The 21,861-nt window shown below is 42.5% G+C and overlaps 2 protein-coding genes across 5 annotated transcripts; one reads left to right on the forward strand and one right to left on the reverse strand.

Annotated features, from left to right (window-relative positions):
- The first annotated feature begins 429 nt into the window (after positions 1-429).
- LOC106605917 (CKLF-like MARVEL transmembrane domain-containing protein 8) lies at positions 430-9,704 on the forward strand. 2 transcript variants are annotated; one of them, XM_014201913.2, is made up of 4 exons: positions 436-851; positions 7,553-7,726; positions 8,923-9,042; positions 9,304-9,704. In XM_014201913.2, the coding sequence occupies exons 1-4, from the start codon at positions 720-722 to the stop codon at positions 9,388-9,390; spliced, it is 513 nt and encodes a 170-aa protein (XP_014057388.1). In that variant the 5' UTR covers positions 436-719; the 3' UTR covers positions 9,391-9,704. The 2 variants fall into 2 exon arrangements, with proteins under 2 accessions (XP_045575060.1, XP_014057388.1); XM_045719104.1 differs by lacking the exons at positions 8,923-9,042; positions 9,304-9,704 and adding an exon at positions 7,978-8,155 and having other exon boundaries at positions 430-851.
- Positions 9,705-18,822: 9,118 nt separating this feature from the next.
- LOC106605916 (zymogen granule membrane protein 16-like) lies at positions 18,823-21,278 on the reverse strand. Of its 3 annotated transcripts, none has more exons than XM_014201911.2 (5): positions 21,158-21,278; positions 20,814-20,835; positions 20,615-20,667; positions 20,175-20,340; positions 18,823-19,825 (listed from the first exon to the last, which is right to left on the reverse strand). In XM_014201911.2, exons 3-5 carry the CDS (start codon positions 20,664-20,666, stop codon positions 19,465-19,467), a joined length of 579 nt encoding a protein of 192 aa, XP_014057386.2. In that variant the 5' UTR covers position 20,667; positions 20,814-20,835; positions 21,158-21,278; the 3' UTR covers positions 18,823-19,464. The 3 variants fall into 3 exon arrangements, with proteins under 3 accessions (XP_014057386.2, XP_014057387.2, XP_045575061.1); XM_014201912.2 differs by having other exon boundaries at positions 21,154-21,270; XM_045719105.1 differs by lacking the exons at positions 20,814-20,835; positions 21,158-21,278 and having other exon boundaries at positions 20,615-20,686.
- Between the last annotated feature and the right edge of the window lie 583 nt (positions 21,279-21,861).

The raw sequence follows: 21,861 nt of genomic DNA on the forward strand, positions 1-21,861 counted from the left end.
CTGTTTGACCAAAAGGCACACTATACTGTATCTTTTTGAGCAAGGGTGCAACTACAGTTTAGTAAATTAATAATCCACAGCTAACCTGCATTATGCACTCCTTTAGAAGTGAGACTCTGCCTGCTGTGATAGCCCTTACAGAAAAAGATTGCAGTCAGAGTGCAGTATAACTGCAATATGCAGCAATTATTGCGTCCAAAATAACACAGCCGGCTGCAGTTACTGCACTTGTACCTCAGTTTCAAAACTACAATCAGCATTCTACTGGCTAGGTCTCTCTTCTGTCTTTGGCTGTAGATTGTTCCTGCTCGGGTCCTCTGAAATACAGCACACTATGCAAAACATTACCAGCCAAAGGCAATACTTTCTGGCAGCCTGATTTACCTATCATCAAAAAAAGTTCCTCTTTATGCAACCACTCTCAACTCAGTGACATTTAGGGAATGGTGTAGACCTAACTGACCAAATTATGTTGAACATACAGTAGGCTTTGTTATACGACGACAGAATGACATTCAGACAGGTCATAGATATTATTATCTAAAATAAACAAAAACGAGTTGATTCACAACAAATGTAGAGTTCCACGGAAGTCTTGTCGTCGACTCAGGAAAGACTCGTCATGGCCATCTTTCCCACCTTCCTTTTATTAGAGTAGCACGATTTTCTTTTCTTAATTCAGGGGGGCAGGATCCAAACGCGGTAGATTGATATTGAAGATGGAAGGAGCAGCGACGCGCACTGTGATAACGTCTACCAGCAGCAGCACGGATAACTTTTCCACCTCTACTCTGGCTTGTGATAGGCACTTTTTTCGCACTGCTTCGGGGCTCCTCGTTTTCGCAGAAATAGTAAGTAGTCAAGTTTCAAGGTTCAAGCTGTAGGCTAAGGGATACGCATGGTACATCGTCCAAAGACATGCTTACTTGCAGGTTCCTTATCGACAATGCAATAACAATAAGACATAATAAAGATAAGAATACGAACATAAATTAAATGGCTCAATAGGACAGAATAAACATTTTCTAGTAGCATAAGTATAATTCAAGAAAGCACATTTTATAGTCCAATATTTACACTTGTACTGGAGAAGGTTGGGATGGGGGCAGTGTTTAAACTGGGCAGTATGCAAGAGTCTGGTAGCAAATCAAAATCAAATCAAATTGTTTGGTCACATACATGTGTTTAGCTGATGTTATTGCGGGTGTAGGAAATTGGGCTCCCGAGTGGCGACGCGGTCTAAGGCACTGCATCTCAGTACAAGAGGCATTACTACAGTCCCTGATTTGAATCCAGGCTGTATCACATACGGCTGATTTTTGCCCATTCTTCAAGGCAAAACTGCTCCAGCTCCTTTAAGTTGGATGGGTTATGCTGGTGTACAGCAATCTTTAAGTCATACCACAGATTCTCAATTGGATTGAGGTCTGGGCTTTGACTAGAACCATTCCAAGACATTTAAATGTTTCCCCTTAATAAACCACTCGAGTGTTGCTTTAGCAATATGCTTAGGGTCATTGTCCTGCTGGAAGGTGAACCTCCGTCCCAGTCTCAAATCTCTGGAAGACTGAAACAGGTTTCCCTCAAGAATTTCCCTGTATTTAGCACTATCCATCATTCCATCAATTCTGACCAGTTTCCCAGTCCTTGCCGATGAAAAACATCCCCACAGTATGATGCTGCCACCACAATGCTTCACAGTGGGGATGAGGTTCTCGGGGTGATGAGAGGTGTAGGGTTTACGTCAGACATAGCATTTTCCTTGATGGCCAAAAAGCTCAATTTTAGTCTTATCTGAGCAGAGTACCTTATTCCATATTTTTGGAGAGTCTCCCACATGCCTTTTGGTGAACACCAAAAGTGTTTGCTTATTTTTTTCTTTAAGCAATGGCTTTTTTTCTGGCCAATATTCCTTAAAGCCCAGCTCTGTGGAGTGTACGCCTTAAAGTGGTCCTATGGACAGATACTCCAATCTCCGCTGTGGAGGTTTGCAGCTCTTTCAGGGTTATCTTTGGTCTCTTTGTTGCCTCTGATTAATGCCCTCCTTGCCTGGTCCGTGAGTTTTGGTGGGCGGCCCTCTCTTGGCAGGTTTGTTGTGGTGCCCTATTCTTTCCATTTTTTAATCATGGATTTAATGGTGCTCCGTGGGATGTTCAAAGTTTTGGATATATTTTTATAACCCAACACTGATCTGTACTTCTCCACAACTTTGTCTCTGACCTGTTTGGAGAGCTCCTTGGTCTTCATGATGCTGCTTGCTTGGTGGTGTTCCTTGCTTAGTGGTGTTGCAGACTCTGGGGCCTTTCAGAACAGGTGTATATATACTGAGATTATGTGACAGATCATGTGACACTTATTTAACAAATTATGTGACTTCTGAAGGTACAGTTGAAGTCGGAAGTTTACATACACCTCAGCCAAAATACATTTAAACTCACTTTTTCACAATTCCTGACATTTAATCCTAGTAAACATTCCCTGTCTTAGGTCAGTTAGGATCACCACTTTATTTTAAGAATGTGAAATGTCAAAATAATAGCAGAGAGAATGATTTATTTCAGCTTTTATTTCTTTCATCACATTCCCAGTGGGTCAGACGTTTACATACACTCAATTAGTATTTGGTAGCATTGCCTTTAAATTGTTTAACTTGGGTCAAACGTTTCAGGTAGCCTTCCACAAGCTTCCCACAATAAGTTGGGTGAACTTTAGCCCATTCCTCCTAACAGAGATGATGTAACTGAGTCAGGTTTGTAGGCCTCCTTGCTCACACACGCTTGTTCAGTTCTGCCCACAAATTTTCCATAGGATTGAGGTCAGGGCTTTCAAGCAATTTTGCCACAACTTTGGAAGTATGCTTGGGGTCATTGTCCATTTGGAAAACCCATATTTGACCAAGCTTTAACTTCCTGACTGATGTCTTGAGATGTTGCTTCAATATATCCACATGATTTATTTTCCTCATGATGCCATCTATTTTGTGAAGTGCACCAGTCCCTCCTGCAGCAAAGCACCCCCACAACATGATGCTGCCACTCCCGTGCTTCATGGTTGGGATGGTGTTCTTTGGCTTGCAAGCCTCCCCCTTTTTCCTCCAAACATAACGATGGTCATTATGGCCAAACAGTTCTATTTTTGTTTCATCGGACCAGAGGACATTTCTCCAAAAAGTACGGTCTTTGTCCCCCTGTGCAGTTGCAAACTGTAGTCTGGCTTTTTTATGGAGGTTTTGGAGCAGTGGCTTCTTCCTTGCTGAGCGGCCTTTCAGGTTATGTCAATATAGGACTCGTTTTACTGTGGATATAGATACTTTTGTACCTGTTTCCTCCAGCATCTTCACAAGGTCCTTTTCTGTTGTTCTGGGCTTGATTTGCACTTTTCGCACCAAAGTACGTTCATCTCTAGGAGACAGAACACATCTCCTTCCTGAGCGGTATGACGGCTGCGTGGTCCCATGGTGTTTATACTTGCGTACCATTGTTTGTACAGATGAATGTGGTACCTTCAGGCATTTGGAAATTACTCCCAAGTATGAACCAGACTTGTGGAGGTCTCCAATTTTTTTTCTGAACTCTTGGCTGATTTCTTTTCATTTTCCGATGATGTCAATCAAAGAGGCACTGAGTTTGAAGGTTGGTACACCTCCAATTGACACATATCCTGTCAATTAGCATATCAGAAGCTTCTAAAGCCATGACATAATTTTCTGGAATTTTCCAAGCTGTTTAAAGGAACAGTCAATTTAGTGTATGTAAACTTCTGACCCACTGGAATTGTGATACAGTGAATTATAAGTGAAATAATCTGTCTGTAATTTTTTGGGGAAAAATTACTTGTGTCATGCACAAAGTAGATGTCCTAACCGACTTGCCAAAACTATAGTTTCTTAACAAGAAATTTGTGGAGTGGTTGAAAAACGAGTTTTAATGACTCCAACCTAAGTGTATGTACATTTCCAACTTCAACTGTAATTGGTTGTACCAGATCTAATTTAGGGGCTTTATAGTAAAGGGAGTGAATACATATGCATGCACCACTTTTCCGTTTTTTATTTTTTTTATAAATAATTGTTTTCATTTCACTTCACCAATTTGGACTATTTTGTGTATGTTCATTACATGAAATCCAAATAAAAAAGTATTTAAATTGCAGGTTGTAATGCAACAAAATAGGAAAAACGCCAAGGGGATGAATACTTTTGCAAGGCACTGTACATATGAGATGAGTAATGCAAGATATGTAAACATTATTAAAGTGACATTATTAAAGTGGCTATTGTTCCATTTATTAAAGTTGCCAATGATTTCAAGTCTTTGTACATAGGCAGCAGCCTCTCTGTGCTAGTGATGGCTATTTAACAGTCTGATGGCCTTGAGATAGAAGCTGTTTTTCAGTCTCTCGGTCCCAGCTTTGATGCACCTGTACTGACTTCACATTCTGGATAATAGAGAGATGAACAGGCAGTGGTTGTTGTCCTTGAAGGTCTTTTTGTCCTTCCTGTGACATTGGGTACTGTAGGTGTCCTGAAGGCAGGTAGTTTGCCCCAGGTGATGCGTTGTGCAGACCGCACCATCCTCTGGAGAGCCCTGCGGTTGTGGGCAGTGCAGTTACCATACCAGGGGGTGATACATCCTGACAGGATGCTCTCAATTGTGCATCTGTAAAAGTTTGTAAGGGTTTTAGGTGACAAGCCAATTTTTTTCTGCCTGCTGAGGTTGAAGAGGCGCTATTGCGCCTTCTTCACCACACTGTTTGTGTGGGTGGACCGTTTCAGTTTGTCAGTGATGTGTACGCAGAGAAACGTAAAACTTTCCACCTTCTCCACTGCTGTCCCGTCGATGTGGATAGGGGGGTGCTCCCTCTGCTGTTTCCTGAAGTCCATGATCATCTCCTTTGTTTTGTTGACGTTGAGTGAGATGTTATTTCCCTGGCACCACACTCCCAGAGCCCTCACCTCCTCCCTGTAGGCTGTCTCGTCGTTGTTGGTAATCAAATCTAGTACTGTTGTGTCGTCTGCAAACTTGATGATTGAGTTGGAGGCGTGCTTGGCCACGCAGTCATGGGTGAACAGGGAGTACAGGAGGGGGCTGAGTACGCAACCTTGAGGGGCCCCAGTGTTGAGGATCAGCGAAGTGGAGGTGTTGTTTCCTACGTTCACCACCTGGGGGTGGCCCGTCAGGAAGTCCAGGACCCAATTGCACAGGGCAGGGTTCAGACCCAGGGCCTCGAGCTTAAGGATGAGCTTGGAGGGTACTATGGTGTTGAATGCTGAGCTTTAGTCAATGAACAGCATTCTTACATAGGTATTCCTCTTGTCCAGATGGGATAGTGCAGTGTGCAGTGTGATGGCGATTGCATCGTCTTTGGACCTATTGGGGCGGTAAGCAAATTGAAGTGGGTCTAGGGTGACAGGTAAGCTGGAGGTGATATGATCCTTGACTAGTCTCTCAAGGCACTTCATGATGACAGAGGTCATTTAATTCAGTTACCTTTGCATTCTTGGGTACAGGAACAATGGTGGCCATCTTGAAACATGTGGGGACAGCAGACTGGGATAGGGAGCGATTGAATATGTCCGTAAACACACCAGCCAGCTGGTCTGCGCATGCTCTGAGTTGTGATGTCAGTGTGTAGCATGAATGTAAATGTGTGTACGTCTATATGGGTGTGTGCATGAGTGAGTGCATGTGTGCTAAGGTGAGGAGAATCAGAGCAGGTGGTCAGTCCAGTTCAATTGTTCAGCAGTCTGATGGCTTGTAGATAGAAACTGTCTCTGAGCCTGTTGGTATCAGACCTCATGCTCTAACCGTCTGCCAGATGTTAAGGGAGGTAGAGAACAGCTTGTGACTGGGGTGTGTGGGGTCCTGGATGATGCTGCGGGACTTCCTCAGGCACTGTTTCGAGTAGATGTACTGGATGGGTGGGAGCAAGGTCCCATGATGTACTGGGCCGTCTTCACCACCCGCTGGAGGGCCTTGCGGTCGTATACGGAACAATTCCCCTACCAGGCCGTGATGCAACCGGTCAGGACATTCTTGATGATGCAGGGCTTGTATTTGGAGAGGACCCCGGGGCGGCATGCTGCTGTGCCCTCTTGACAACAGTGGAGGTGGTGTTGGTCCATGACATGTCCTAGGTGATGTGGACACCGAGGAACTTAAAACTAGTGACGCTCTCTACTGAAATCACTATGGCAGTGGCTTTTACCATCTTTCTCACAATAACTGCCATCAGAATTCATGGAGGGAATCAATACCGCTTTGTTGATTAAACAAATTAAACACATTATGATGATCAGACATTTTATATTGTTCATACCTTGTATCACATGGCTAATTGTACCCTTATCATAGGGGCACAATTAGTTCTGATAAAGGGAAGAGTTAGCCATTTGCTGAATTCCATTACTTTTATACAGATTTGAATTCTGTTCGACCTGTTTATTTTATGTGCATTTTATACACATTTTGCATAGGCTACGTTTTTTCACAGATGGTGACGTGACATTGTATTGAACACTGCACTGAACTGAAGATTCAATTATTTCAAATTTTTCAAGGAAATATAACTGGAGAAATTGACCATAATGTCAACCTACTTCCTGTAATATAGGCTACTTCCTTTAATATAGGTTACTTCCTGTAATATAGGCTACTTTCTGAAAAATAGGCTACTTTCTGAAATATAGGATACTTTCTGTAATATATACAACTTTCTGTAATGTAGACTACCTTCTGTAATATATACTACTTTCTGTAATATAGAATTATTTCTGTGTAGACAGACATTGGTTCTCAGTACAGTGTTTTATTTTTCTCTGGAAAGGGAAGTTGCTTAAAAAACAAGGTCAGTTTCATTGTCCCTTTTCCTTCCAGCATCGAGGAGAATGTGACCAAAAGAGTCTCCTCTTCCACTTAGGCCAGACATTATTTTTTCCTGTGACATGAAGCAACCAATGAAACATTCTTTTCTTTTAATAACAGGAAGGGAGGTTTGCAGTGCAACAGAGGACAAAACATCCCATTATTTACAGTAGCACGCAGTATAACAATCTGCATCTATAGATTTATCATGATCAATGTGTTACGACATTCTTTCAGAATGCTGTCAGATCAGATAGGTGTCAGTCAGCGGTGGGGTCAATTTCTGTTCCAGAAAAAAAACTATGAAAAACCACTTGGCAATTATGTTATACTTTGTATAGCTGTTGTACTGTTTTAGATGAGAGTTTGCAGGTAAACAGATCACTCTACACTGCACTGGATTCTGTGCATATGATTTGATTTGATTTAGGCTATATTATTTCCTTTCATTGTAATGTCTTTCTATGCCTTCAAGATAAGCACAGCAAATGCATTTAAATACATGATAAGGTAGACACCACCAGACCACATCCATCACTGACTATGTGTGCGTCCCAAATGGTATCCTATTCCCTGTATAGTGCACTACTTTCTACTGGAGCCCTATGGGCCCTGTTAAAAAGTAGTGCACTATAAATGGAATAGGATGCCATTTGGAATGTTGGCTATATGCTTCCCTGTCCCCTCAGGTGTTTGGTCTGCTGGTATGGATGCTGATAGCAGGGACAGAGTACTTCCGTGTGTCTGCCTTTGGGTGGGTCATGTTTGTGGCCATCTTGTACTGGGTCCTGACGGTCATCTTCCTCATCATCTACCTGACCATGGCTTACAACAGGATCCCTCAGGTCCCCTGGACAACTGTGGTACGACACATACTACGACACATAATACAACAGCACATTATATGAAACATGAGGGATTGAGGTTGTTTATTATATATCTAGTAATTGAATAATTGTGGACTATTTATGTAACATAAAACCAATGGAGTTAACTGCCTTGATGGTTTTGGGGGAGAGAGCAAATAGATGAACCAAGATTTCTGTGTGCTCCTGACCATGTCTTTATGAATGTGATCAAATGAAGCCATTCTATAATGTGTACTACCCTACAGTATCTGAGCCAGCCAGCCAGGAATCCTGTTGTTGTCATTCTACAGGGCCTGTTCTTCAACAGTGGTGCTACGGTGATGTATGTGGTGTTGTACAGGGTCTGTTTTTCAACAGTAGTGCTACAGTGATGTATGTGATGTTCTACAGGGCCTGTTCTTCAATAGTAGTGCTACAGTGATGTATGTGATGTTCTACAGGGCCTGTTCTTCAACAGTAGTGCTACAGTGATGTATGTGGTGTTGTACAGGGTCTGTTTTTCAACAGTAGTGCTACAGTGATGTATGTGATGTTCTACAGGGCCTGTTCTTCAATAGTAGTGCTACAGTGATGTATGTGGTGTTCTACAGGGCCTGTTCTTCAACAGTAGTGCTACAGTGATGTATGTGGTGTTCTACAAGGTCTGTTTTTCAACAGTAGTGCTACAGTGATGTATGTGATGTTCTACAGGGCCTGTTCTTCAACAGTAGTGCTACAGTGATGTATGTGGTGTTGTACAGGGCCTGTTCTTCAATAGTAGTGCTACAGTGATGTATGTGATGTTCTACAGGGCCTGTTCTTCAACAGTAGTGCTACTATGATGTATGTGGTGTTGTACAGGGCCTGTTCTTCAACAGTAGTGCTACAGTGATGTATGTGGTGTTGTACAGCGCCCGTTCTTCAACAGTAGTGCTACAGTGATGTATGTGATGTTCTACAGGGCCTGTTCTTCAACAGTAGTGCTACAGTGATGTATGTGGTGTTGTACAGGGCCTGTTCTTCAACAGTAGTGCTACAGTGATGTATGTGGTGTTGTACACGGCCTGTTTTTCAACAGTAGTGCTACAGTGATGTATGTGGTGTTGTACAGGGCCTGTTCTTCAACAGTAGTGCTACAGTGATGTATGTGATGTTCTACAGGGCCTGTTCTTCAACAGTAGTGCTACAGTGATGTATGTGGTGTTCTACAGGGCCTGTTCTTCAACAGTAGTGCTACAGTGATGTATGTGGTGGCAGCAGCAGTGGACGCAGCCTCAATCAGCCATGCTGTTAAGGGGCGCCATAACTACACCTGCTGGGTCGCATCCACAGTAAGAAAACCACCTCAGACCTCCCAGACAGACATTTAAATCACGCCAACTGTGAATATATACCACAATTATGATTTATGATTAGAGCGATATTAAAATATACAGTATTAAAATGCCAAATATATGCCTACAAGTCAGATAAGAGATGTATGATGCCACTGTGTACCATCCAGAATGATGTCTATTTGGTCCATTTAAGCGTACTCAACTCATACCCAGTATTGTACTGCATTTTAATGTTTTCATCCTTCTGTTTTTCAGTTCTTTGCCTTCCTGGTCACTCTCTGCTATGCAGGAAGTACATATTTAAGTTTTAAATCGTGGAGATCAAGGGATGAGGACCAATAACCAATCATAAAGGACAGCTAAAGTATATCCATTATGGAACACATGAAGAATGCAACAACCACTCCTTCCCTTTGGAATGCATTTCTCTATTATTTTATCTGTTATATTTCTGTTATTTTGGAGTTATGGTGTGTTTCATCTGTTGGAATGACAGAGCCTTAACCTCAGTGGTGTTTTTACTTCTTATGCACTCATGAGTTTAAAAAAAATTACATTTGGATGAAAATGACTGAAGCTAATAAAGTGGCTATTCTATTGTTCTGAAGCTGGAGATCAAAGCTTTAACTCCAATATTAAAATGGTTTGGACAGTAATGTTGTCCCACACTAGATGGTGCTACAATACAAGGCTAGGAAACAGGGAGTATGAAGAACATTACAGTCAATTCTCTTTTTGATTATTATTATGTGACCAGTTTCAGGAAACTAGGCGTACTTCACAGGAGTACCGTTTCAATTAGACATTTCTTTTTTTCAAAAGGTGTTTTTGGTGGAAATGCCTACTTGAACATGTGAACTTTCATGTGCCTTAATAACAAACTTGTATGCCATCTGTAAATACGAATAAAAATGTTAAATTACAAACCTAGTTGGTTTAGCCACAGAAAAGACAGCAACCTTCTTGCTAGCCATGATTGGCTGAGATAATGAGTGGGCTGGACATGCCAAGAGATGAGTTTGGATTGGTCTGCCATTTAGCACGCGTCTGTCTATTTGAGCTGGTCAGTATGTTTACTTTTATTTATTTCACCTTTATTTAACCAGGTAGGCAAGTCTGGAAGGAGAGCTTACAGTCTAACCAGACACCTAGGTATTTGTAGTTGTCCACATATTCTAAGTAAGAACCGTCCAGAGTAGTGATGCTGGACGGGCAGGCAGGTGCGGGCAGCGATCGGTTGAAGAGCATGCATTTAGTTTTACTTGTATTTAAGAGCAGTTGGAGGCCACGGAAGGAGAGTTGTATGGCATTGAAGCTCGTCTGGAGGGTTGTTAACGCAGTGTCCAAAAAAGGGCCAGAAGTATACAGAATGCGTAGAGGTGGATCAGAGACTCACCAGCAGCAAGAGCGAGATCATTGATGTATACAGAGAAAAGAGTTGGCCCAAGAATTGAACCCTGTGGCACCCCCATAGAGACTGCCAGAGGCCCGGACAACAGGCCATCCGATTTGACACAATGAACTCTATCAGAGAAGTAGTTGGTGAACCAGGCGAGGCAATCATTTGAGAAACCAAGGCTATTGAGTCTGCTGATGAGGTTGTGGTGATTATTAACAGAGTCGATAGCCTTGGCCAGGTCAATGAATACGGCAGCACAGTATTGTTTCTTATCGATGGCGGTTACGATATCGTTAAGGACCTTGAGCGTGGCTGAGGTGCACCCATGACCAGCTCTGAAACCAGATTGCATAGCGGAGAAGGTGCGGTGGGATTCGAAATGGTCGGTAATTTGTTTGTTGACTTGGCTTTCGAAGACCTTAGAAAGGCAGGGTAGGATAGATATAGGTCTGTGGCAGTTTGGGTCAAGAGTGTTCCCCCTTTGAAGAGGGGGATGACAGCAGCTGCCTTCCAATCTTTGGGAATCTCAGACGACACAAAAGAGAGGTTGAACAGGCTAGTAATAAGGGTTGCAACAATTTTGGCAGATCATTTTAGAAAGAAAGGGTCCAGATTGTCTAGCCCGGCTGATTTGTAGGGGTCCAGATTTTGCAGCTCTTTCAGAACATCAGCTGACTGGATTTGGGAGAAGGAGAAATGGGGAAGGCTTGGGCGAGTTGCTGTGGGGGGTGCAGTGCTGTTGACCGCGGTAGGGGAGCCAGGTGGAAAGCATGGCCAGCCGTAGAAAAATGCTTATTGTGATTCTCAATTATAGTGGATTTATCGGAGGTGACAGATTTTCCTATCCTCAGTGCAGTTGGCAGCTGGGAGGAGGTGTTCTTATTCTCCATGGACTTTACAGTGTCCCAGAACTTTTTTGAGTTTGTGTTGGAGGAAGAATGTTTTGAGGTTGAGTTTTTAGAAAAAAATATATAAAAAGATATGCGAAGAAAATATGTAAATATATACATGGGACACGACAAGCCGAAGGACAAAGACGTCTGACTGCTACGCCATCTTGGATTAAAGTGTTGGTAATCCTGTCTAACGCAGGTTTTTTTTTCAAGTATCGCGTAGTAAAACTGCATACGTGTTGCTCTCCACTTTCTGGAGGACTGAGTTAAGTGGAATTTGAGTATGATAGCCAAGGAGATGGAGAAAACACCTGTCTGAATTACATCTTCAAACTTAGGGCAACCATGGCATCCATGACAGGAGACGCATCCATGTATATGGGTAAGAAAGTGGTTTCATTTCAAGTTAAAGTGTACTGTTAGCTAGCTAATGTTAGCTGGCTGGCTAGCTATCTTACGTTACATGTATGATCTTATTATTTGTATCTCGGAGCCATTTGCTTGGCTAGCAAACATTGAACCTGGTTGGTTAGCTACCTGCAGGTTCATGCAGGGTAGTAACGTCATGAGTTGGGATTATGGTTCATTGTTTAGCTAGCTTTGAGTAAGCTACACTGAACAAAAATATAAATGCAACATGCAACAATGTAGAAGATTTTACAGTTACAGTTCATATAAGGAATTCAGTCAATTTAAATAAATAAATTAGACCCTAATCTATGGATTTCACATGACTGGGAATACAGATATGCATCTGTTGGTCACAAATACCTAAAAAAAGTAGGGGTGGATATCAGAAAACCAGTCAGTGTCTGGTGTGACCACCATTTGCCTCATGCTGCGCGACACATCTCCTTCACATAGAGTTGATCTGGCCGTTGATTGTGCCCTGTGGAATTTTGTCCCACTCCTCTTCAATGTCTGTGTGAAGTTGCTAGATATTGGCGGGAACTGGAACACGCTGTTGTACACACCGGTCCAGAGCATTCCAAACATGCTTAATGGGTGACATGTCTGATGAGTATGCAGACCATGGAAGAACTAGGACATTTTCAGCTTCCAGGAATTGTGTACAGATCCTTGCGACATGGGGCTGTGCATTATCATGCTGAAACATGAGGTGAAGGCGGTGGATGAATGGCACAAAAATGGTCCTCAGGATCTCGTCACGGTATATCTGTGCATTCAAATTGCCATTGATAAAAATGGAATTGTGTTCGTTGTCCACTTATGCCTGCCCATACCATAACCCCAGCGCCACCATGCGGCAGTCTGTTCACCACTCATCCACACAACGTCATACACGCTGTCTCCATCTGGCCGGTATAGTTGAAACTGAGATTAATCCATGAAGATCACACTTCTCCAGCGTGCCAGTGGCCATCGAAGGTGAGCATTTGCCCACTGAAGTCGGTTACGACGCCAAAGTGCAGTCAGGTCAAGACCCTGGTGAGAACGACAAGCACGCAGATGAGCTTCCCTGAGACGGTTTCTGAAAGTTTGTGCAGAAATTGTTTGGTTGTGCAAACCCACAGTTCCATCACCTATCTGGGTGGCTGGTCTCAGACGATCCCGCAGGGGAAGAAGCCAGATGTGGAGGTCCTGGGCTGGCGTGGTTACATGTGGTCTGCGGTTATGGAAGTAGTGCCAAATTCTTTAAAATTACGTTGGAGGCCGTTATGGTAGAGAAATTAACTTCTCTGGCAACAGCGCACATGGACATTCATGCAGTCAGCATGCCAATTGCACTCTCCCTCAAAACTTGAGACATCTGTTGCATTGTGTTGTGTGACAAAACTGCACATTTTAGAGTGGCCTTTTATATTCACCAGTGCAAGGTGCACCTGTGTAATGATCATGCTGTTTAATCAGCTTCTTGATATGCCACACCTGTCTTGGCAAAGGATAAATGCTCACTAACCGATGTAAACAAAACAAATTTGAGAAATAAGCTTTTTGTGTGTGTGGAAAATTTCTGGGAAACATGGGACCAACACTTTACATGTTGTGTTTTTTTTGTTGTTCAATGTAAATACAATGAAAACTTGTAAAAAAACACCTACTGTACATAATTTGAAATGCTGCCCAGGTTTTGCTTTGTGGTGCCTTGAGGGTTCAATACAGGGGGATACATTTACTCAGATTATTTAGTGATTCTGGTCTGAATATACAGTAGGGAAGCAGTAGTCAAGCTAACATGTTAGGCTCTATAATAAGCTATAATGTAGCATTGTTCATGGTTTAACAACTATATTTAAAAAAAATCACATCTTTAAGATTTGCAGCCATCCCATTGCAGTATCATCCACATTACACTAAATGCAAATAGAAAGAATCAATATAATTTTTGCCCCATTTTAAATCGGTGGCTGTTCCTCAAATTAGCTCGAATTTACTGGGACTAAGACTTATTCTGTAAAACAAAGACAATAGAATGAAATTAGGAAATGTTTTTTTATCTCACCAAAACTAGTTAAGCTGCTTTGACTGTTGAAACATTCATATACTGTATAACCCCATCTATCAAACTGTCTAATCTAGACCAACCACACAGTCTGTGATTAGCAACAACGTGGTGTCCCTCCCAGGGGCGAAAATCTGATATCAACTTTGGAGGGGACAATTACATTACATTTTCTCAAGAGCAATTCCTGAGGGGGACACCAAAAGTAGTGCTGTAACACATAGCCTACGTTTAATATGGTAAATGTATATTGAGGAACCAAAGAAATAAGGTGTTTGCCGTACTCCTAACTACCGGTACCCAAAACTACACAACTAATCACAACAGCAATACCATTGCCTTTAACAAATCTTAGTTCAGTCACCAGTTTAAGTTGAGAGTGGGGGTATCCATGGCATTTTCCAATTATGTTCCTATTTTACAAGTAAAACAAATTGAGAACCTTTCATAATGTTGCCAAACAAAGACTCAACAAACTTACCTGAGACTCCCTGTCTCTGCCAGTCTGTCCCTGCATATCTGTCCCCAACTCTGCTGTCTGTGTGCCATCTGTTGCCTGCTCTGCCTAATGACATCATTGTGAAACATTTCCATTAGAATTTCATTTCTTTCTTATGAACATTTTATCAACTAGTCTTTGAGATATTAGGCTACGAGGGTTCTTACTTTGCGTTTTGGTGTACTGAAAAATACTCTGATGTCCGTCTTTTTTCTGCCATTTTTCTGCCATTTTTCTACCTGGTTGGCTACACACACACACAGTATGTAGGTTATTTACAGTAGGAGATGGGCTTCTATCATCTTATCTTCTATCATTCTATATGGGCTTCGATCTAAAAGGTAGCTAGCAAATGTGAAATGGATTGCAGTGACAAGAGTTGACAGCTGTATGAGTTCACCATTTACACAACATATGCTGCAACCTTTTGTAATTTTAATCGTTTGTTTCATATTGGCTGGCTTCTAACAATAGCTGAATTTGCTAAGCTAGCGAGCACCAATTCAGTGGTGTTTGCTGTAATCTTTGCTACCTGGGTTAAATAAAGGTGAAATAAAATATATAAATAAAAGTTCCCTTGCGACAATTTAGCTTTTGCAACGAGACCATTAAATATATTTAAAACAATGGTAGAAGAGAGTGTAGTTCTGTTCAGTTTATCGCTAACCTTATCACAGGGACTTTGAAGCACTAACTTACATGCATGCTGATCTTGGAATAAATTGACGATAGCAAAGATTCCCTCTTTGACGACGCCACATAAATGGAATAGGTACTAGCTAGCTACATAGTTAATATTTGCGCGCTAGCTCTGCATATTCAGCTAGTGTGTGTGCGCGATTGACTGGATTAACCTCACGTCAGTTACGTGCATTGAGTGCCTTTCAGACAGTAGATACGACCTCTACATTACCTCGCAAGCTAAAGAACTGGAAGTGGATCAAACCATTGTGAGGCAAAGGGTGGGAGGGGGTCGCAATCTTTTGAAACTTAAAAACGAGCTGTTAAGTGTCTATAATCAGCACAATTGCTTTCATTGCGTATTATTAATATTATTTAAACTACATAGTTATGTTTCAGTGATATATTGGGGGGGACAAATCATATTTTTCCCAGGATAGGGGGGGTCGTGTCCACCCCGTCCCCTCCGGGATTTCCGCCCCTGGTCCATCCCCACCACTTGTTTTAGTATACAGCTGAACATTGAACAGCTTCCCAAATCTTAGACTGTAGCTTTAACTAAAACACTATGCAGCTTGTCATGCAATGCCAGGCTAGAAGGAGAGCAGACTTCATAGACAAAATGTTTGATGTGATGAATGGGTATGGCAGATATACGTTCCAGACATTATGGGTGTGTTGGATAGTAGTGCTGGGAATTGCCAGGGACCTCACGATATGATATTATCACAATACTTAGGTGACAATATGATATGTCTCACGATTCTCATGATTCTACATGTATTTGTCACGGATGTCGTTGTGTATTGATGACCAAAACTCAGCGGGAATATGAATGCTCATCTTGTATTTAATAATTAAAGAGAACACGGAAAAAATAACAAAACAAAGAACGACAGATGACAGTTTCACAGGCTAAATTAACAGCAGTGCAAAAGACAACTACCCACAAAAACCCCAGGTGAAAACAAGCTCCTAATATATGACTCCCAATCAGGAACAACGACGTACAGCTGTTCCTGATCGGGAGCCACACAGACAACAAAGAAATAGACAAACCAGAAAACCAAAACCAGAACATACACTAAAATCCCGGAATACATAAACCAAACACCCCTTAAATACTACACACACAACCCGAACCATATGAAACAAATACCCTTCTGCCACGTCCTGACCAAACTACAATACAAATACTCCCTCTACTGGTCAGGACGTGACAGTACCCCCCCTTCCCAAAGGTGGGAACCTCAACAAAAAAACAAAAATACCCCAAAACAAACATAATTCACCTAAACTAAAGGGAGGGAAGGGAGGGTGGCTGCCGTCAACGATGGCACCTGTGCAACACCCCCCCTCCCCAACCCACCTATACTGGAGGTGGCTCAGGTTCTGGTCTACTGCCCTCCAGACTGTAGGCAGACTCACTTGGTTCCGGACCGTAGGCAGACTCACTCGGTTCCGGGCCGTAGGCAGACTCACACAGTTCGGAGTTATAGGCAGACTCACTCGGTTCCGGACCGCAGGCAGACTCACTCGGTTCCGGACCGCAGGCAGACTCACTCGGTTCCGGACCGCAGGCAGACTCACTCGGTTCCGGACCGCAGGCAGACTCACTCGGTTCCGGATCGCAGGCAGACTCACTCGGTTCCGGATTGCAGGCAGACTCACTCGGTTCCGGATCGCAGGCAGACTCACTCGGTTCCGGACTGCAGGCAGACTCACTCGGTTCCGGACTGTAGACCCATTCACACCTCTCCGAACTGTGGGCCGTCTCACTTGGTTCTGCACAGTGGGCCGTCTCCCTTGATTCTGAACTGTAGGCCGTCTCACTCGGTTCCGGGCTTAATACTCTTACCGGATACTCATGACGGGGTACTGTTGCCGGATACTCTGGACGGGGCACTGTTTCCGGACACTCTGGACAGGGCACTGTTTCCGGACACTCTGGACAGGGCACTGTTTCCGGACACTCGAGGCTGGGCTGACGCACTGGAAGCCTGATGCGTGGGACTGGTAGTGGAGGTACCAGCCTGGGGACACGCACCTCAGGGCTAGTGCGGGAAGCAGGAACCGGCCGAGTGGAACTGGTATTACGCAGTGGAAGCCTGATGCGTGATGCTGGAAGTGCCAGTTTGGGAACACGCACCTCATGGCTAGTGCGAGGAGCGGGAACAGGCTGAGTAGGACTAGGCTGACTCTCTGGAAGCTTGATGCATGGGGCTGGTACTGGACGTGCCAGACTAGGGGTTCGCACTTCCGGGTCAGCACGAGAGGCAGGAACTGGAAATACTGGGCCATGGAGGCACACAGGCGGTCTTGATCGCACCTCCTGCACAACCCATCCTGGCTGGATGGAACTAGTAGCCCTGTACGAGCGGAGTGCTAGTACAGGGCGAACTGGGCTGTGCAGGGGCCTGATGGTTGCCGTGCGTAGAGCGGGGGTAGGGTAGCCTGGTCCTAGGAGGCGCACCAGTGACCAGACGCGCTGTGCAGGCATCCTCCTACCAGGCTGGATGCCCACTCTAGCACGGCATTTGCGAGGGGCTGGAATAACTCGCACTGGACTGTGAGTGTGTATGGGCGAGATCGTGCGCACTTCTTCAAAACTCGGCGCCCTCCACTCCATACGGTCCTCCATATAAACACGGGTAGCTGGCTTATGGCTCTTCCTTGGCCCAGCCAAACTACCCGTGTGCCCCCCCCAAAAAAAATTATTGGGGGTGCCTCTCGTGCTTCTCCCTCAGCGCATACAAGGCCTCGTACTTACGCATCTCCGCCTTGGCTGCCTCGATTTCCTCCCGTGGGTGACGGTAATCCCCAGCCTGGTGCCAAGGTCCAGCCCCGTCCAGAATTTCCTCCCAGGTCCATTTCTCCCGCCAGTCCATATCAAATTCCCTTTGCTCCTTACTCCGCTGCTTGGTGTTTTTCTGGTGGGTAGTTCTGTCACGGGTGTCGTTGTGTATTGATGACCAAAACGCAGTGGGAATATGAATGCTCATCTTGTATTTAATAATTAAAGAGAACACGGAAAAAATAACAAAACAAAGAACGACAGATGACAGTTTCACAGGCTAAATTAACAGCAGTGCAAAAGACAACTTCCCACAAAAACCCCAGGTGAAAACAAGCTCCTAATATATGACTCCCAATCAGGAACAACGACGTACAGCTGTTCCTGATCGGGAGCCACACAGACAACAAAGAAATAGACAAACCAGAAAACCAAAACCAGAACATACACTAAAACCCCGGAATACATAAACCAAACACCCCTTAAATACTACACACACAACCCGAACCATATGAAACAAATACCCTTCTGCCACGTCCTGACCAAACTACAATACAAATACTCCCTCTACTGGTCAGGACGTGACAGTATTACGATTCTATACTGTGATTTTATTGTGATGCGATGTTCCAAACATATTGCTCACTATATGTCTGTGGCAGAGAGAATAGAAAGCATGAGAAAGTAATGGAAATTGCCTCCCCAAAATGTGCTTTCTATTTAAAATGAATATGGAGAACAGTCTATGAAGGAAAATAAGAGTTTTGGTGCAGGGACAGCCAACTAGCACAAACATAATAGTGCGATATTGTTGTGCGATACGACATGATATATCGTGGAAAATAAAATCCCGATATGTAACTATTGATTTTTTTCTCCTTCATCACTATTGGATAAGCATTTTAACGGTCTTGCAGTTATAAATGTAGTTCCTTATTGACACCATTGAGGTAGGGTTTGTTAAGATGACAGATTAGCTTATTGTAGCTTCTGGCCACTACTATATGTATTTTCTTATGAAAAGAATACAATGAAATATAATGATTAAAGATATGCTTTTTATTAAAATGTCTATAAGCAGATGTAGCAGAAAAGGAACAACAAATAACAAATGCAGCGTGTATAAAATAATGAAGGTGAAGTACCCTGAGACGCTATTATCTCCCCATAATATTTTATTTTTCAATTAATCAAAGATATAATTAATCATTTAAATCCCATATTATTCTTTCATTTATTATGATAAATTGTGATAACCTCAAATGATATGTAACAAAGCATGTGGTCTGTGACCCACGCTGACAGGACTGTTTTAATATCCCTATCTGATGGGCGCTTCATGGGAATATAAACTGAATGAATTTGAATGTTTAGAAGTATTTTTGTACTGCTACAATTCAGGGATCACCTCAAATTCTTCCAAAATATTCTAAACATTCAAATTCATTCCGTTTAAATTCTCATGAAGCACCCATCAGATAGTGATATGAAAAACAGTTCTGTCAGTGTCTATGTCAATCATCCGTCCAAACATATAGGGTCAGTTTCCTGGACCCAGATTAAGTTACTCCTGGACTAAAAAGCATGTTGAATGGAGAATCTCCATTGAAAGTCACTAGTCCAGGACTAGGCTTAATCTGTATCTGGGATACCATCCCAAAGAGCAAGAGATACTTTTCTTTTCAATTAAGAGGAGGTACTGTTTTTCGTACTTTCCAGAGTACTGTTTCCAGCCCCTTCCATGTACACATATCCCCAGTGGGCTCCGATGGAGGTGATCCCAGCACCGTTGAACCGACCGCTGAGCAGCCTCAGCTCATTGCCCATGTTGGCTGGGTAGAAGTTGAAGGAGACTTGGTTGGGCAGGCCGGCTGACAGAGTGCGCCCCATGTTGGTGCTTAACACCAGGTAGCAGATGTAGTCTGCTGGGTTGTACTTCCCAGACACCTCGACGATGGCCTCATCATTAAACAGCTCCATCTCCTGCTTTTCACCCCCTTCGCGACCGAACACAGGAGACCAGCTGTAGCCGTATCTCAGCTGGAACCTAAAACAGAGGAAGCTTTTCACGTTGGTTGTGTTTTGATAAGGCACATTCAGACCGAGAGAGCAGGTAGCGTCAGAGAAGATCAAGGAATGACATTTTACATTGTACTCTGGGTTAGATACGATAACACTATTGTTTGGTCATGTACTGAATATGTAATAAACACAACAAAATAAATACATACAGAAAGAAAGAAAGAAAGAAAGAAAGAGTGTCTGTTGGGTAGTGTATTTGGACTGAGTCAGTGGTGTCTGTTGGGTAGTGTAGTTGGACTGAGTCAGTGGTGTGTGTTGGGTAGTGTAGTTGGACTGAGTCAGTGGTGTCTGTTCATGGGTCAGGGTCTGCTCACCCGCTGATGTAGGCGTTGCTGTTGTAGTAGTAGTAGTAGTAGTAGTAGTTGTTGTTGTTGGTCTCCCACACTCTGACTCCTGTGATGCGTCCCTCACCGTAGGAAGCAAATGGGGTGCCACCTCCCTGACCCACCGCAGAGGAATACGAGTATGGATCTTTGATGGCTAAAATAACATGGGCAATATGTTTACTATATTTACTATATTAATAATACATATTTATATATACATCCTTTTAATTTTACCAACACATTTCTGAAAAATCTTTACATTATGAATAAAGTGCAGATTAATTAACTAAAGTACATTCTGCAATGATTTAATCCATCAGCTTTTGTCTCAAAAAGAACTCCTAAGTCTAATTGAAAAGACAAGTTGGTGAAAGCATAAAAGCTATTATTTAATAATTATAATTCAGAATTAAATTTTTATTACTCACGCATTGCCAAGCAGCTAGCCAAGAACACCGTGACAAACAGGATTGAGAACATTCTGCAAAAGTGAGGCGTCAATACTTAAGACCTTTAATTTCAGTCAATTTTACTCTCACTCCGTTTCACTTTAAATGGTAAAACTTGAAAAAATGTAGTTAATAATGTTTTTCATAGTAGTTTGTCAAAACAACTAAGTCATTTTACCTGTCAGGTCAACCAGTGTTTCCTAGGAGGGAGAAAAAAATTACCTTTTTGAATTGTGAAATGTGACATAACAAACAACAAACCATTCTTGAATGTGAAATGTTATAAAACAGATCTAAAAACTTGAAACTACTCTTGTTCTACTACAATCACTCTTGTTGTGCTAAGCTACTGTCACATTCAAAATAATGTCAGATCATTGAATTTAAATTTAGAGGCAAAAGGGCCACAATGTTTGTGCCCAAGTATCAAGAGATAATGAGTATTAACTTCATAACATTTCCCACACCAGTATTGTGCATTGAATACAAATGTTCTATTTAGTTAGTTGTGTAGTTACCCACAGTGCTATCTTGAGATGTGTGTGAAAACCTTCTTATCTCCCTGTCTCTGCCACGTCCTTCTAGTCTACTGCTTCCTCTTAGAACTGCATTTATACCTGCTGAGCATTCCATCAGCTCTAGATGGAAGGAACATGACAAAGAACACCTATACACTAGAAAAGTCAGACATTGTTTTCTAATTGGTCGAGGCTACTTTGGGAGGGAGTGTCAAGGAAATATTTTAAGGAAATAATAATTATATTCTTTTGAATTGTAACAAATGAATGATCTGAATAGGGATAAAAAATATACAATCTAACAACTGAACAATTAAAAGAATGTACCAAAATCGTATGAATGTGTACGAAAATCGCTCAAAATCAGTCTCCCAATCTTCAGTTGTTTTATTACACCAAGAGGAACTCCTTCCCTTCAAACATTAACACGCTGAAAAAGACAAGTGGATCTGGTCATTAACAGGATGGTTAGTTCATTGGTTTGCTCAAATACCTACAGTATTCTATTGTAGAATATTTGTTCCACTACATTTAGTTCTAGAGGGGCAGATGAGATAAAAAAATGTTTGTCTCCATTATCGTCCAACGTTTTCTTTAGTCTGTTACAATATTCACATCTTCATTAAATCACTGGCAACCTGTACATGTTACTACAGGAAAACAATCTGTCATGTCCTGACCAATATTTAGGTATTATTTCTATTATAT

Source organism: Salmo salar, chromosome ssa05 (assembly GCF_905237065.1).
Source record: "Salmo salar chromosome ssa05, Ssal_v3.1, whole genome shotgun sequence".
Lineage (NCBI taxonomy): Eukaryota > Metazoa > Chordata > Actinopteri > Salmoniformes > Salmonidae > Salmo > Salmo salar.

Coding starts and splice junctions, on each gene's coding strand:
- LOC106605917 (XM_014201913.2), top strand. CDS start 720: ATGGAAGGAGCAGCGACGCGCACTGTGATAACGTCTACCAGCAGCAGC. Junction 7,727..8,922: donor AGGTCCCCTGGACAACTGTG/GTACGACACATA, acceptor GGTGTTCTACAG/GGCCTGTTCTTCAACAGTAG. Junction 9,043..9,303: donor CCTGCTGGGTCGCATCCACA/GTAAGAAAACCA, acceptor TCTGTTTTTCAG/TTCTTTGCCTTCCTGGTCAC.
- LOC106605916 (XM_014201911.2), bottom strand. CDS start 20,666: ATGTTCTCAATCCTGTTTGTCACGGTGTTCTTGGCTAGCTGCTTGGCA. Junction 20,341..20,614: donor GGCTAGCTGCTTGGCAATGC/GTGAGTAATAAA, acceptor ATGTTATTTTAG/CCATCAAAGATCCATACTCG. Junction 19,826..20,174: donor AGCAACGCCTACATCAGCGG/GTGAGCAGACCC, acceptor CCTCTGTTTTAG/GTTCCAGCTGAGATACGGCT.